Genomic DNA, 18,261 nt, shown 5'->3' on the forward strand with positions numbered 1-18,261 from the left:
ATTTGTTGGTAATCTTGATTTTATGAAGTAGGTTAGACCCAAAAAAAAGAAGAAGATTACTATTTCTGAAATTTTGTCAAATATTTTTAAAAATAAGTAGAGGATAAGCAGAGCCGTTGCTGGTGTTGGGAAGTAAGGCCCCACCGTGTACCTACACCAGGCTTCCTCCACCGGTTGACTACGCCGACATTAGAGAACCCAGCCACACGTTGCCTCCGGGAACCGAAGAATCAAACCATCTTCTGTCGGTGGAGTTTGAGAGGTTTTGAAGTTGTTTTATTTCTAAACATGTAGCACAATATGAAAAAACAGTGTATTTTTCTTTTTGAGTAAATTTTACATATATTCCAAAAAAAAAATATGTTACATCAATCTTCGTTGTATTTTCACGTTAGAAGCTGCAAGTCACACAAAAGTGGCAATACCAAAACCAACAGTCCGTCCATTTTTTGCTTTCTTTTTTTTTTTTCTTTCAAGCCATAGTTATTAGAAGACACATATACTCACATCACATGGAACTAAGTTTATTTTCCTACTTTGCTACCCACACAATGTTATCAAGAGGGAAGAAGTGGCAAACTGGTGCGGACCTTGGCTCTATTTTCAACACCTTAAAAGCTTCGTGATCAACGTTCCACATAGACGTGTTCATGTGGCAAACAGCAGGTCCCACAACCCGATGTTTCCCATCATCTGTCACCAAGTTAACCTCAAAGACTTTGGTACCACTTTTATGACCATGGCAATAGTAAACGACATAAGGGTATGGCATTCTATGACACCCCAACATCTTTATCCCAACAAGCTCCTTTGGAGTCTCGGCGAACGTATAGTTATGCAAAGCATAGTTTATTGTGTACTGTTGGGAAGGTACCATTACTTTTGTTGTCATGACCTTGAGATCTGCATTAGACGCTATTGTTTTCTTGGCTAGATCAAGCATTGACTCCAAAGATGTCCCACAAAACTTGTACTCTCCTTCGATGGCCTTGTAGTTACAACGTACCAGAGTCTCCTTCATGGCTTTAGCTTGAGGGGACTCTTTTGAGATAGAGAAGTGATTCAGCAGGAAGTCAAGCTTAGACTTAGTGAAAGGAATGAGATCAGCTTCTTGTCTTGTGAGAAGTGGAGGAACTTTTCTAAGATCGTTTTTGTTGAAGTAAATGGGCAATTTGGTTCCTTTTTTAAGATCATCGATTTTGAAAAACATGTACAGTGTAGGATCCTCGAATTCACCATCTTTGAGCAAATGGCTATTGTTCTGAACTTCTTGTTCCTTGGTTGATATCAGCTTTCTTGACGTGTGTGCCTCCACGACCCACTAACACAATAACCGATTTGATATATTTAGAGACGAAAAACTTTTGAAAAAAAAAAAACTCAAATTTTACCTACACTTTCATTTTACGAAGCCATTTTACAAAAAGAAAAAAAAATTGACTTTCATTTTCACAAAAAATTTAATAACATGTTTCTCAAAAAAAAAAGATTTGTGTTTCTTTCTTTCTAAAAATGTGGTAAGAAGTTAGAACCACGAATCAAAAACTTCTGCAGATTAAGCTACAAAATTAATTCATTACAAACTATTTGATGAATACGATGTAATATTCACTCAAAAAAAAAGAAATCGATGTATATTTTTGCAGTATAATTAGTGTTTTTAATGATTTATGTATATTCTTGCAGTATAATTAGAACACTTGAAAAGAGGTACATAACATACCAGAGAGAAGAAGAGGAAGGTGTGGAAGGTGACTGAGAATCGCAAAGAAGCCATGGATTTTATTTCCTCTGTGGAGAAAATTGAGTTTCTTCTTCTTCTAGTTTTGACCTTAAAAAAAGATGCGCAAATTCTTTTAAAGAAATTAGAAGAAGGTATTCAACTGATCTTAGATCTCAATGAACTATGAATACCACCATCTCTCTACATATTTATAATAATAAATCTACTTGTGCTGATGCGGACTTATTATTATTATTTTAATTTCATTGATGTTTTCATCTATTAGTTTACATATTAAGTAAACTGTTGACATTCTTAATTCCATTTGATTTTTAAAACTAATTATTGTGCAGCCTGCAGCTTCTTACATCGCCATCTGATTTGAAACGGTAAAAGATGAAGATAAAATAATTGATATTAACTCAGAGATTGGTTCGATTGATTCTATAATACAAACAGTATATTTCATGGATCATCCTTTACGTCCTGAAGAAAAATATAATAAAAGAATTAAATTTTGTTTTGTATATTAATTATTATTTTCTTGTCGTATAGAAAAAGAGGAATATTCATAGCGATATACTTTGTTTTTTGTTCTAACTTTTGAAACTGTTTCAGTGGTTTTTGAAGCTTTTCAAAAAAAAAAACTTTCATCTACGTTTTGCAGGTGTTTTAGATGTTTGAGTGCTTTCAAAGAAAGATGTGATGTTTTATCATTAATTCAAGTAAATTCATGATGATCTGAAGAAAAGGGCAAAAAGTAGGGGTTTAATCTGAATTTTACATATTGAAAGTATGCATAATTTTGATGGTGGTGGGTTCAAAAGAACTTTTTTTGTACTCAGATTTGAACTAGATGAATAAATATAATGAATATTTTATATAATAGTTGAACCTGAAGATAGGTTGTCTACATACCATTTGAAGGAGTATCAAACATATCATATAGTTCATTATAAAAGAGACAAATTGCCAAAATGGTGTTTATAGAGAGAACTTGCTCTTTTTGACTTTATGTATAAAGTCATATAGACGATTGTCGATTGCCTAGATGATATGTGTGTGCCTAGAGGATTGGTGATGTGCCTAGATCACTCCCTCGAAGTTTTATGCCTTTGACGATCTAAGCGAATTTACTATGATTCTTTTCCTTCTTTCAACTAGATGATGATCAAGACGAGTGACTTAAATCTATCAATGAAAGTTTTACTCAACTAAGTTCCTGATCAATGCGAGTTTATTGTGAATCTTTTCAGAGTCATTCAACTAGACGGTGATCAACTAGCCGAGTAATTCAAACTTGTCAAGAAGAGTTGCATTCAGAAAGGGATTAAGACAAGTTTATTACCAACTATTTCTAGTCTTTCAACTAGGTGATGATCAACTAGGAGAGTAACTCAAACATGTCAAAGAGAGTTATACACTACTTAGTTTCTGATGAAGGTGAGTTTATTGTTAACTCTGTTCAGAGTCATTCACCTCTGCAAGTTACTTGTATGTGTCAAGGTGAGTTGAACTCGTTTTTGTGCTTAAATGAAGACGAATTTACTGTGAACATCTTTCAACTCAGTTACTCGTACATGTCAAGCTGGGTTAAAATCCTCTTTGTCTAGATGAAGACGAGTTTACTTCAACTCAGTGAGTTACTTGTATTTGTCAGGGTGACTTGAACTTGGCTTCATGCCTAGATGAAGATAATTTTACTGTTAACATCATTCAACTCAGTGAGTTAGTCATACCTTTCAAGGTGAGTTAAAGTCAAACAAAGGCGATTTTACTGTGAATGTCATTCAACTCGGCAAGTTACTCGTGTCAAGGTGAATTGAACTAGGTTTTGTGCTTAGATGAAGACGATTTTACTATGAACGTAATTCAACTCAGCGAGTTATTCAAACTTGTTAAGGTAAGTTGAACTTGGCTTTGTTTCTATATTAAGGTGAGTCTATTATGAACGATTTTTATTCGGCGAGTCTACTGTGAACGTAGTTCAGGCTTTTCTTTGACTTAAGGTTTTTGTTTTAGGATGATTTTATTGTTTTCTATGAATTATGGTTCTTCTTGTTTTTCTTTTATTTTCGTCATTTTTATTTAATGCATTTGTAGATCTGAATTATGTATGATCTGGTTCAACTAACATAGTCGAACTTGGTTCAACAAATTCAGTAGTACTTATTATGTTTCGGTATCATTAGCTCAGTATTACTCGGTAATGCCTTCTGTATTATTCAGTAATACCAGTATAACTTAGCATAACTCAATATACATATATTCAGTAATATCAGTACTACTCAGTATAATGAAGTATAACTGAGTAAAACTAAAGAAAACTAGTATATCATAGTTTGATCAGTTGTCGTTAATAATTAAAATTTAAATTTTTTAAAAAAATTGAAAATTTTGAAATTTTAATTTTTTTTCAATTTTCGAATTTAACTTTTTTAAAATAATAATTTCAGAAAATACAAAAAGGTAGAATCGAATATTCAAATTCATTAAAGAGGAAAGAGCATAAGCGAATTCATTAAGAAAAGGATATATGCGATTGTTTCTCGAGAGATGAAGCAGAGAATATGATGTTCCGGTAAGAGAAGGTCTAGATATCACATATAAATAAATAAAGCACAAAATTTCATTGATTTTCGAAACTAGACAAAATTCTATAATAATCTACCGACAGTAAAACTTTTACTGAAAAAGAATATTCATTGAAAATATAAAATCTTCAGCATATATATTATATTGAATGTTTCTGGTTCTTATTTTAAAATAGTATACAAAAGAAGTCATTCTCACGAAGTCTTGTGGTACCACATTTATTTTTTTATATTTTTTTATTTTTGATCAAATGGTACCTCATTTATTTATTTATTTAGAATGTGAATGATAGACGTTTGGCGAATTCAAAAGGATTAACGCACAATAAATCTATATATTTCTATGAAGACTGTAAATAATATTCTTAAAAAGTACAAGAAGGCCATTGATCTTTCATTGAACTTAGTCGCAGCATCATTGACCTTTTTTCATTATTAGAGCATCTCCAAAAGAAACTCTATAACTCTAAATATAGAGTTTTTTGCTCTCCAAAAAGAAACTTCAAAACTTCAAATTTGAAGTTTTGAAGAGTGAAACTCCAAATATAGAGTTTCACTTTTCAAAACTTCAAATTTGAAGTTTCATCTTTTTATTTGCATTTTGGTCCTTACAATTATAAATCATATTTATAATTCTTAAATATTTTTTTGTTTATTGTTTTAATCCTTAAAATTTTTATCATAAATATTTTAAATTTGTTTTATAAATTTAAGTTTTACACATGAAATTAAATAAAAAATTTAAAACAAGATTTAAAATATTTTAAAACTAGAATTAAACAACAAAAATATTACAAAAAACCATAATCTTACTTCGAAATGCACTAGTTGATCATATATGGGAGCATTACGAAAATAATTTTATAGAATAATGTAGTATTTTCTTGCAGTTTAATATTTAATTATGTACTTTTATTTATAATTTTATATTTTAGTGTAAGATTTTTTTAATTAATATTTATGTAATATTTATATATATGTACTAGCTATTTATAGAAGTTTTATGAATTTACATCAACTATGACAAATATAAGGATTATAGTGTAAAATATAAATAATTTTGAAGTTAGGTTTGAAGTTTTACTTTTGGAGAAGAATACACTGAAACTTCAAATATAAAGTTTTGGAAATTTCAAAATAGAGTTCATTTTTGAAGATGCTCTTACCAACCAACATTTACAATCTTTGACTTTAATGCATCAACCATTTAATTTTAACATTCGAATTTGCGCAAAACTAAAAACAACAAAATGTAGAAAGAATATTCACGTTCGTGGAATCTCTTTTAAATACTTAGGAAATAAACCAATTTGAAAGAATGTAAATGCACCGTCATTACAGAAATGAAATCATTAATGGTATAAAATCCGTTTTGAAGAATTTTCAAACAGGAAGTTGTTTCGGTTTTTTTTTTTACGTATTAGATCCATATATATTAAAACAAAAAAGAGAGAAGCAAGTTAATTATACGAATAAATTTTAAACAAGAAGTTGCATTACACAGATCCTGTTGATTTGCATTACGCTACCAAGCTTATATATAAAAAAATAATAAACTAAAATGATAATAAAATTATATGAATAATTATATTCATTTCTGTGTTTTATTCAGTGATGTTTGGTATATTTTTAGAGTTGTTGAACCACATATTATTTGAATACTTAAATTAAAAATCATATGGATATATATATATATGTGTGTGTGTATTACTCTTTTCATTTCACAAATAGTGTCTCTTCAATATTTATTTCGTAATTTTAATAAAGTATAGTTTTAAAATTTCATTGTCAATATTTCAAAGATTAAATCTAAAATTAATACCCAAATATATATCTACGTTGTTCCAAGTCAATTAGTATAACATCTATTAAAATAAAAGGAATGTTGATCTCTTATAACAGTGAATAGCCATTATATTAATGAACAGTAATAGTTGTAATATCGCAGTACAAAAAGAAAGTTGTAGTGTTTGTGCATGATTGAGAAATCTAAGTTGACTTTGGATTTAAAAAGGCTATTCCAGCAAGTACATGTTGAAGTTGACTATAGCTATATATTTACTCCATCGATAATTTCAAGAAAAGATAATTAAAACCAACTATTAAGATATGCATGCATGACTTCATTGATCCCCACTCACTTGCTTCGTGTCGTTTGATAAGATGTTACTTTTAAATGCAAGGTAAAAATATGAGGGTTATTCATTGTTATAAGAGATCAACATATAAGAATGATATCTATAAATTTTTTATTTAAATAATGTTTTATATAAATCACAGTATAAACTACAAATTAATATTTCATTAATTTATTAAGTGATTAATTTATAAGAATAGTTTAAAGTATTATGAGAATATGTATTCGATAAATGTATTATAAAATAATGCCACCAATGAAAAAATCATTTACATACATATAGTTACAATAAAATTAATATTTCTATTTAAGATTGAGAAAAAAATAATAATATTGTTTTCTAAAACATCACTTGTTATAAAATAAAAAAACATATTAACTATTATTTTTATATTAATATATTAACATATATTTTAACATATATGAGACCATAAATTTAGACAGATTTTGAATATTAATTATCATATTAATTATGTTCAAATTTAAAACTGAACCAAGCTAATTAAAAATCAAAATAATTTATTATTATTATATAGTATTTGTTAATTTAACAAATAATGATTTATGAAATATTTATTGCACTAAAGATTATATTTTTAGCTAAGGCTTCAAATGTTACGAACCGCTCCGCCCCGCACCACAGTTAAGAGTACCAAAAATCTCTATATATACCATATATCTATACGTTTTTATATCTGTTAAAACCGCACTGCAGTTAAACCGCTTGTCCCGCACCGCTCAAACCGCAGTTACCATTCAAGCCTTTAAGTGTGGTCGAGTGGAAAGCGGGTTTGGGAAAGTGCTTAACACATCATTCCTCTGTTTCTTCAACCCTATGAGGAACTACCCGTCGAGGTAAGTTAGTCGGTGTCATTAAGCACTCCTCACCTCGATTTCCTCATCTAGTTCCTCTCTAGATTGTCGATTTAGTTGGATAGCTTCGCCTCGTCCACCATTAAAATGAACTACATTCCATTGGTTGTGAAACCTCGAAGTAAAGCGGCAATTGTAAATGATGAGGACGTGTATGTTTATTTAACTTTAATTGATAGAGAGACACATAGATGTGTTTTTCATGTGGAGGTTAACAAAGAGTTGGGAAGAGGCCAGCTGGGCGAGTAACTTTCTAGGGCTGGATGAGGAAGTTAATTTGGTGTGAATTATAGTGAGTTAAACTCAAGTGAGGATGAGCTTGCACTTGCTGTTTACGTACCCAAAGAACAAGTAGGTGAACAACAGGAGCCAATACCATAATGTGAACAAGAAGAGCTGATGGAGAATATAGAACATCATACAAAGGAAACTGATGATAAGGTTGTGGATAGTCCTTGTAGGGATGATGATTATGTTTCACGGTTAAAAAAAATACAGAAATATGCATACATTTTGTGGTCTAATTCTAGTACAACAAACTATATAGAAAGAAAATAGCACCATGACTAGCTGCAGACTGTCCAAGAAAATATGATACTCCATCTCTTAAATGTCTGATCAATATGGTTCATCTAAGGAATGGTTTGAAAGTCTCATTCCATGGCATCGCGAGGTAAAAAAACTAGCTGCTAGAGATATTTGTGGCAGTTCAGAAGAAAATTATAAGGTATTATATAAATATTTATATATGTTAGAGAGGGTGAACCATGGTAAAGTAACGAATGTGGAGGCGGATGGAGGAAAAAATTCAAGTATATGTTTTCGTGTTGGATAGAATATAAGGATTAAAACCCAAGAGGAAGATGTTGATTGTGTATTCCACTTTTGTGAAGACTGTATATGGTGGTGTGATAATTTGTTGTGACGGCTTAGGTACACAATCAATAAAACTGAAGTATTTGATTCGAAATTACATAAATGAATATAACAAGAATATTCTGAAATCTCATGTATATATATAAATTATATTGTAACAATTAGTAAATATTTTATTTCATTTATTAATATGGTTTGAGTCATCATGTAATTTATATGTATAAAAATAAATAGATTTTATAATAAAATTATATTTTTCTTATTTTAGTTAGATCTTTGATTTTGGATAGAAGTTGGATTAATCGAATCACTCATGTTGTGAGTATATTGAGTTGCATATATATTCTTTCAAATTCAAACTCAAGTATAATTATTATATTTATTCTAATTAATTCTAATTAATTCAAATCAAATTAGTTTTATTTCTCGCTTAAATGTACATGTTTTTTCATAATATTTATCAAAATTATATGTTGATTTAAAAAAAAAAATTATAAATAGATTTGTGTAGATAGTTTGATAGTTTAGATTTGGGAGAATCAGTTGTTTATTTATATAGATGTTGAGGCTCTCAAATAGTATTAGGATTAGGAAATTATATATTAAAATATACAAAATTGTTAGGAGAACCTCTTAAAAATAAGAAAATTGTATACTTCTGAAAAAGTATAATATTCCTATGTATAGTAGAAAATTGTATAGTTATTATCACCTTAGGTTTATAAAAATATCAAAATTGGAAAATGTAAATAAGGAAAAAAAAGGATAACTTGTATAATTCTTACTAACTAAAACGTAGTTTCCTTTTCTATTAAGAAAATAACTAAAATAAAAATCGTTTAATGAATGATGAAATATGTAAGGTCACCCACATTATAATATAATTATGTTAATATGTAACTTACGTGAGGAAAATTTATTAAATCACATGTTTTAATAATATTGTGGGCATTATAGTAACTAGGTTCGTGTCCGCGCTACGCGCGGATTATATGGTTCTATAAATTTCTTTTAAAATTTAGCATAAACATATGAAATAACTGATAATGGTTGTGTAGGAAGAGAACAAACCATAAGTTTGGCAAAAGAACTGATATAATCTTCAGTTGTAGTTTATACTTGCAGTAAAAGAAAATTTACAAAACATAAGTGAGTGTGTACGAACTTCAGCATAATTCTCTAATTACTGTGTTTTATTTTTAGCCCCTAAGTGAATGTTATATACTAATAAGAAGATATAGTCGAACATATGGAGAGTCATACAAACCGGTGGTTTCTTATGTTTATGATTGGACATCTTTTGTATCAAAAAATAAAAAATGATTGGATATTTTCTTGAGCAAATGCAAAAATGGAAGTCCGTCTATCGGCATGAACGTTATAGCCTAGCTCCTTATTTCATTATTTAACTACATTGCTTTGAAATCAACTTTTTTTGTTTGCTGAATACATGGTTGGTGAAGCTGAAGCTTATGTATCAGATACTTATACCAAGCTAACTTGAGAAGAAATTTTTGAAATTTTGGTATATAAACGACAAATTGTTGTTAGAGAGGGTCCGAACAAAAACTGCATAATAGGTGTATTAGTTGTTATTTAGAAGAAAAAGCTTTGATTTATGTACTATGACCGATTGGCCTAAATGATAACCTTTGACTACATCCCCAAAACCGTAAAACTGCTAATTAGTTGTAAACTAAGTGGAATCCATAACTCCATAGGCTCTCTTAACTTAACGGAGATTCAAGAGAGAGACGCTCCGAATATCTTTATTTTGTTTACTAAAAGAATCAAACAAATATTATTGTAAAAGATAGTATAATTCTTTTATTATTTTGTTCACTCTAAAATATAATAATCAATATAGAAATCCAATAAAAAAATCGATCATGACCAGCCAAGTGAAGTGATTTATGCTTTGACACGAATACACACACCCGGCTAAAAAAATGCTCTTGGTAAAAAATTATCCCATATTTGATTGTTACTATCTTATTATATCTTCTACTCTATTAAAATAGAGTCCTATTTTTTATCTACCATACACAAATCTATGTTAGACCATTCATTAAAAATTTAACTAAACATCCTAAAATTACTCATATATAATATTCTCCTAACAAAAAAATATACATCTAAACAATAACATTTCTAAGAAAAGATAAATATATTGTCATTAGGTAATTATCATTTGACTGTTTATCATATTTAATATAGATCATATTTTATATATTTCAGTAACTAATTTGAAATTAAATAGTATAGCCTAATTCTTTTTAAATTATCAAATTAAATTTTTAGATAAAGGAAAATATATAATATTTGATTGGTTGTAACATTTTATTTTTGATATTTTAGTAAAAATAAAAACATTAAACTGAAATATAATATACTAAATAAATAATATTTTAAAATATAAAAAAATTAATTTATTCACATAAAAAAATTTCGAGAATAAAATTTCTAAACAAAGAAGCTAATAATTTTTTTATTAATTCATATAAAACTAATGTTTAAAATTAAACAATTAATATTGATGTTGCATTTTAAATAAATAAACAAAAATACTTCATTAATATATGATTTGTACAATATCATCAAACAAATTTCAACAAATATTTTTTTTTAAATAAAAATTATATACCTAAAATTGATATTAAATATATTTCTTTATAAGATATTTAATAGTTTAAAAGTTAATTTAAAAATATAAATATATCCGCACAGATGTGCGGGTTAATATCTAGTATATATTAAAACAGAAGTCACAACCTTGATTCATATGTGATTTTTTTAAAAATAGACCTAATGGACTTATTCCTATAAATTTATATTACATTTAATCTCTAATTTTATCATTTAAATTTTCAGCATACCAGAAGTTTTTATTGAGATATCAATAACTGAATATATACAATAGAAAATCCATTGGATTTATAGATAGTATAAATTAAATATATGTAATTTAAATATTTAATGTTGAAATACTATACCTCCATATGTTAATTATTTAAATATTTGTCGATGTTAACTTTTAAAATTATAAAGATTTTTTCTTAATAACAAAAATCATATTATCTAACAATGATTAATTTTTACTGCCTTAAACCAATAAAAACAAATTTTAAACTATATAGTTTATTTTAAAAATTAAACAAAAACTAAATGTTTAATTATTTACTCGATAATATAAATATATGAAGCGAAAAGTTTAATTTTTAAAAAACTTTCTAAATTTGTGAAATGTTACAATATCTTTAAATATGGAAATATAACAATAGTTTACTAATCTTTATATATATAGTTATGATTTTAATAATGAAATAATAATCTGAAAATATATATATGGAAGAAGATAGAAATTCATTTGAAAGTTTGAAACAATCTATTCAATGAAAAAATATACCGTAAACTTATATATTTTAAAAATTGATAGACACATATGTATTATAATATATACTAATTTAGAATCGAAAACAAAAATCCGCGCAGTTATGCGCATCGAGATCTATTATTTGATTATAACAAAAAGTTTTTAAACAGATTTTAAAAATCATATCCACAAACAGCTGGCAAATCCTCCGGTCTAGGAGGATCTGGAGCCGTGAAACAACCTAGCGTATCTCTCGAAGTTACTCATGTAAACCATCTTGAAACTCACGAACCCCTTCTCTCATTCTCTCCAACACATTGAGTGGAATACCGTGATTGATCACCTGAAAGAACTCAGCCGCGTCTCCGATCTTCTCCACCAAGTTCCGCCACGAGATTGAGTCTGTGCTGCCTCCTTGGAGATCGATTATTGGGAGGGTGAACTGCGACGAAGAAGGTAGTTTTGGGCTTGGTGATGGGCCACTGCAAAGCTAGATCCGATTTATTTTACATGTCGTAAAAGAAAAGAAGAGTAACTGGTATATGTGATGCTGAGCTGTCAATTTAATTATATATTTCTATTTTTTTAAAAATTTGAAACCCCACCTTCATAACTCTACCTTTTAACTTTAAATCATAAGTATAGATTAGTTAATCCTAGGATATAAATGTATATTTACTTTTTAATATATTTCCTTTGGTCATTTTTTTCTCGTTGAGATATAAATGTATATTTACCATTTACCATTTACCCTTTAATAAACTAAAAACACTATATTAGGAAATTTCTCTGTCATAATCTCCAAAATTCTTTTGATATATAAATAACAAAAACGGAAAACTTATTAAATTTAGCAACTAATTAGATTTTCCACAAGATTTCTATAAACATATGCTATATTCCTAATTCCACAGCCACAAAATAAACATATTCTATATTCGTAAGTACTTCTTCAGTTTTTTTATATTTGACGTTTTAAAGAAAATTTTTTGTTCCAAATTATTTGACGTTTTCAATTTTCTATGTAAAATTTATTATTAATTAATACTAGATGATCAATGATGTTATAGTTTCTATTTTATTATTGGTTAAATTATGGTTAGGTAAACAATTAATGATGTTTTTGTTTAGAAAATTAAATGTTTTTTAATCTATGTGTACAAATCTAAAGTGTCATATATAAAAAAACTGAGAGAATATTAAATAACATTTAGATACAAAAAACGTTACAAACAATATTTTAAAGTTACATTAATTAAAACCCGCATTAAACGCAGATCCGAATCTAGTCGTGTGTTAGTTTCAAGAAACGTTCAATTGGTGATATCAGTTTCAAAGACAATTTATTTGTGAAAGCATATTAACGTTATTTATTGATTTGTTAGCCAGATGGTCTGGTCTAGTCAAATCCAAACTAATTAAAAATGAAATGGTTAAACATTGTGGTTATTTAAACATTGACAGAACTGTCCTATTAGAAATTACAGTGAAGTAACTCAAACCCTAATCTCTCTTTTTTGGTGCTAACACGGTAACACCCTAATCTCTTAACTTACAAAAAAACTTTCGATTTCCCTAAGTTAGTTAAAGCTACTCAAGCGGAGAAATCCATGTTTATGTGACATGTTGTTCTTTTGGGCACTACAAATTTTAAATATATTTAAAAATGTAAATGTTTCAGAAAGCATTAAATACGGAAACTATTTATCTGCACCACAATTAATCAGGAAAAGTTGGAATCATTGAAACCATAAATACATAAATCTTATCTATTACCTTTATCATAACTTAAAATAGTAACAAATATTCAATATCCACTTATGAGGAGCACTAAGATCAGCTTTTTCTTCATGACTTTCTTTCTAAAGGTAAGCTGGTAGTCATGATTATCCATTTTATAAATGGAAAATCGTATAAGCGGTTTCAAATCTTTAGACAAAATTCCAAAAGCTAGCAAAGTTGAAAGGAAATTGGGTAAAGTATGACTGCACTTAGCCAAACACCATACTTTTGAGATCATTACAAGACAAATAATATTTTATTTATGTTCAGATGATCACAATCGCGACACATCATCTCCTGTAATATATATCGAACTGAGAGGATCAGCTAATGAATATATGGTAGGGTCTTTATTAATCCATTGTTCTCCACCAATTATGAAGTTAGGTTATTGTGCTCAATCCTGGCTGCCAAATCAATTTTTGAATTCGCATTGTTGTAATTTAAAATTTACCTATAAATTAATGACTATTTAACACGTGGTTTTGATTAAAATGGAAAAGTTTTCAATATATGTATATATGAAAGTTGTATACATTTGAAAATCATAAAAGCAAAACACTAAACAATAAGAGGCTTTAACTCATCTTGCCTTTAGTTAGTTACAATGCAAATAGTAGTTTTCTATGTTCGATGAATGTTTGATTTGATATGTAAAAAGTCAATACTTACATAATTATATATGCTCTTGGTCGCTCTCGTTACATGTCATAATTCGTCACAGCTTTTGTTCATATGGTAAATTACATTATTTAATAACATTTTGTTTGCGTTAATTTACTTATAAATTATGAGTTTATATTGTTCTAATATCATATGAAAGACAAACATAGATTACTCCACATATAACAGTCATTTTTCTTAATATTATACTAGACTTTGACCCGCGCGTCCGCGCGGGTATATTTTTCAAAATTATGTTTCTATTTGTTTTTCATGTCAATAATATAAGGGCTATGCAAAATATCCGAATCTGAAGAACCGAACCGATCTCGATCCGAAAAAGTAGTACCAAACCCAAACCGAAATTGAGTAAATATCTGACTTATTCAAAATTTTGGTTTTTAGAGAACCAAAACCGAATCCGATCCGAACCGAAGTATTTCGGGTATCCGAATGTATACGAAATAGATTTATATACTTATATATATATTAATTATTTTTAGATTTTATATATATATAAAACATCTAGAATATATATGATACTTTTAAGTTGGTTTAAATACTTGAAAACATATACAAATAATCAATAGTAAATATATAAAATAGTAAAAGTATACTTAAAACACCAAAAATACTTAAAATAATTATTGATTCTCTATCCAAATATTTGAACTAAAGTAATTTCTATGTTACCTTTAGGTATTCTGACATATGTTATTCAAATTTATATTTAATATATTATTTTGTTTATATTTTTTGATAAATTTAAAGTATATAAATATATAATGAGTTTTAAAATTTTAAAAGTAATTTAAAATTATATCTGAAGTCGAACCGAACCCGCAAAAATCCTAAATGAACCCAAACAGAAATTTAGAAATATTAGAATGAGGCTGAAATCTTTGACCCCGGAAACCCGAAACTCAAACAGACCTGAACCGAACCCGATTATGTACCAGATAGATAATTTCTCACAATATAATGGACTTCCAAATTTTCTTAAAAGTATAAGCCCATTACTTTTTTTCTTCTTAATATAGTGCTATCCATGTTTCCAAACAAACCTATTTTTTAAAACTACAATCTATGTTTCCAATCAAACCTCATTTTTAAAACTGCAATCCATGTTTCCAAACAAACTTTTTTTTAAACTACAATCTATCTTTCCAAACAAACTTTTTTAAAAAAATTGCTATACATGTTTCCAAACAAACCTAATTTGTACTTGAGTTTTAATAAGATAGATATATACAAATGCCACATGTAGTGCAGCGCAGTTACTAAAAAGCTATGTTCGGAACTACGCTAGGCGTTAGTCGGACGATAACTTTAGATTTAGCGAATTACTGAAAAATCAAAGAGTACTCAGAGATTAGGCGGAATCTAGTTTAAAATATAATTTAATGTATTTATAATATATTTAGCTAATTTTAAACAGATGATACAAGTTCTTAGACATAATTATATAATTTTTTATATATAATTTTAAACAGTCTCGTTTTGATTCGTAAATGGTAGGTTTGGTACGGAAAAAAAATCTCTAAATGTAGTATGTATGTGTTTGTTTTGGGTTTGATAGCTAATTATAATTATTTAGTAATGAATAATTACACAAAATCTGTCAATAATGAGTAAAAAATAATCAACCATGTTTTAACTTACACGGACGAAAAAAACTTAGACAGTCAACGTGGGATTAGGCGAGAATTAGCCGGTTAACACGAAAATTAAACGGTCTTACGCGGATCAATGCCTGACTACACCGATTTAGGCATAATCGCCGCGGTCAACCTCCGAACAGTGCTTAAACGACTGTGTTTTCGAACACGGCTAAAAAGTATTGGTTTGACACTTGTCACTCTATAAAAAAAAGATGACATAAAGCTATTGGTGGAATGTTTTTTTTTTACTTTGCTATTGGTGGAATGTTCAATTATGTTAAGTTATTCTAGTATAGTGGTTAGTTGTCTGTAGTTAAAAGTTATGTATAGGTGGAGTGTTCAATAATTTATATGACTATTTATTCATTTCTAAATGATGTTTACTTATATGCTGAAGCTAACAAAAACGAGAATCAATCAGAGGAATACCATTTTGCACTCGATATACAATACAAAAAGATAACAATGTAGAAAAATAAAACCTTGATTTGGAATTTTCCTACTACCAACTCATCATCACTTGCACGTTAGAAAGTAGGAGTAGGCTTCTCGATGATGCTGGATGTGGGTTAAGATATGATAGTAGGACAGCTTTATTTTGGACAAGACCAAAGTTTTCAATCGTTGTAATCTCATGTTCGATGCTGACTGGATCCCCCATGGTTTATTTTCTCACTTACTAGAAAGGAATGCACATATATATGAGTCACTAGTCACTAAACTAAATTAACAACTTACTAATCACGTTTGAGCTAACAATGACTAATAATATCACTCTTAGATAACTGTAATCTTTCTTTCAACTTTGAACTAAGGATGTACATTGAACTATTTTTTTCTACTCTCGTTAGTTTTTGTTGTCCTTATATGCTTTAAAAGTATTTTTAACTATATGACTGACAAAGTCATAACTATGTAATTTCTTTACCTTGCATTCTAACAAAAATAATTTAACAGTTTTTAATCTCAATGATTTTTCGTATTCAAAATTCAAAAATATAATTAGCGCACTGGAATGATTTCTTATTTCATATGTAAATTTTACAGAACAGTATTTAATTAGACGAATGAATGATACTAAACAAAAATCGAGATTGCTAGATTATTCGAACGCCAATTAATAAAAGTAATACGAAGAAGAACTAATCAATGGCTCTTCAGCTAATAAGTAATAAGTAGCCCACTACCAATTATGAAATTCATAATAGGTATTAAATTATAAGTATTCGATAATGAAAGTTTTAAAAGCAGGGTTATGTGTCGTATAGCAAAATGTGTGCACACATCCAAAGTTGACCGGCTTCACTTGGCACTTATAATATTTTTTTGGTAAATCCAACTTTTGGCCTGTCTCTTTCATCATTTAAAATAACTCTCACGGAGAAAAGCCAACATTTTCTTCTTGTCTTTTTCAATTAAAAATTCCTCTATTTTTTTTTTTTTTTTTTTTTTTGTCATCAACAAACAGACTCATATAGACTCTGCGAACCAAACTGGTAACTCCGCATCCATGTGAACGACGAAAGACGATTGTTTTCTGGCACATCGTGCTAGACTATCCGCCTTTTGATTTTCCGTCCGGGGTACATGAATGATTGTTGAGCTAGTAAAACATGTCTTCAGTAGCTTTATGTCGTGCAGGTAACTCTCAAACGCCGGCCATTCCTCTGGTTCCGAAACTATCTTCACCAATTGAGAACAATCCGTAGCAAAAGTAACCTGAAACTGATGTAAATTCCTCATGCATTCCATTGCCCATATCAAAGCTTCCATCTCTGCATGAAGAGGTGAAAGACATGCCCTAGTATTCCTTGCACCCATCAATCCCTGAAAGCCCTCGAGTATGCTATACCATCCTTGACCTGAATAAGGTTCTTTATCTTTCCAGGAAACATCTATAAAACACCAACGACCAACTCTCAGCTGCCGATTCAAAACCTCATTCTGTGGTGGAGCCTGCTTAGTCTTAATCACCTGGGCCTCAGCCCAAAGTGTTGATTCAGTTTCTGCAAGCGTAAGTGTATCTTTTGGATCAATATCCAAATTACTAAAGACCTTATTATTCCTTCCTTTCCAGATATACCATAGTATCCACGCAAAATGATGATCTTCCATCTTCGGGAGTACCCTCCAGAAAAGATGATCCATATTTGTAAATAGTGAGCTTGTGGGAAAGTAGACTGGGTTAGACGGTATCTTTGATAAAGCCCAAACTTGATGCGCAGGAGGGCACTCAAAAAACACATGGTTTATTGATTCCTCCTCAGCTCCACATCTAATACAACAAATATCTCCTTTCATTCCTCTTGCTTGCAGATTCTTCTTAACAGCTATACAACCGGATACCATTTGCCATAAAAAATGCTTAAGCTTCGGAGGACATCTCACCTCCCAACAGAAAGCTTTTAGAGTATCCACTGTGGGACCATAAAAAGCTGGTGGTTTTGCCTTGTCCGGATAGACCCGTTCTAGCTGATATCCTGTTTTAACCGAATATTTTCCATTATTTGTGAAATGCCATCCATTCCTATCCACCAATTGAGTCTTACTCAAAGGAATACTTTCAATAATTTGAGCGT

General features: G+C 29.2%; 1 protein-coding gene across 1 annotated transcript; it reads right to left on the reverse strand.

Moving 5' to 3' along the window:
- LOC103871414 (BURP domain-containing protein BNM2A) lies at positions 1-4,867 on the reverse strand. Its single transcript, XM_009149658.3, has 2 exons — positions 1,724-4,867; positions 1-1,321 (listed from the first exon to the last, which is right to left on the reverse strand). Exons 1-2 carry the CDS (start codon positions 1,775-1,777, stop codon positions 533-535), a joined length of 843 nt encoding a protein of 280 aa, XP_009147906.1. The 5' UTR covers positions 1,778-4,867; the 3' UTR covers positions 1-532.
- Between the last annotated feature and the right edge of the window lie 13,394 nt (positions 4,868-18,261).

Source organism: Brassica rapa, chromosome A06 (assembly GCF_000309985.2).
Source record: "Brassica rapa cultivar Chiifu-401-42 chromosome A06, CAAS_Brap_v3.01, whole genome shotgun sequence".
Taxonomy (NCBI): Eukaryota; Viridiplantae; Streptophyta; class Magnoliopsida; order Brassicales; family Brassicaceae; genus Brassica; species Brassica rapa.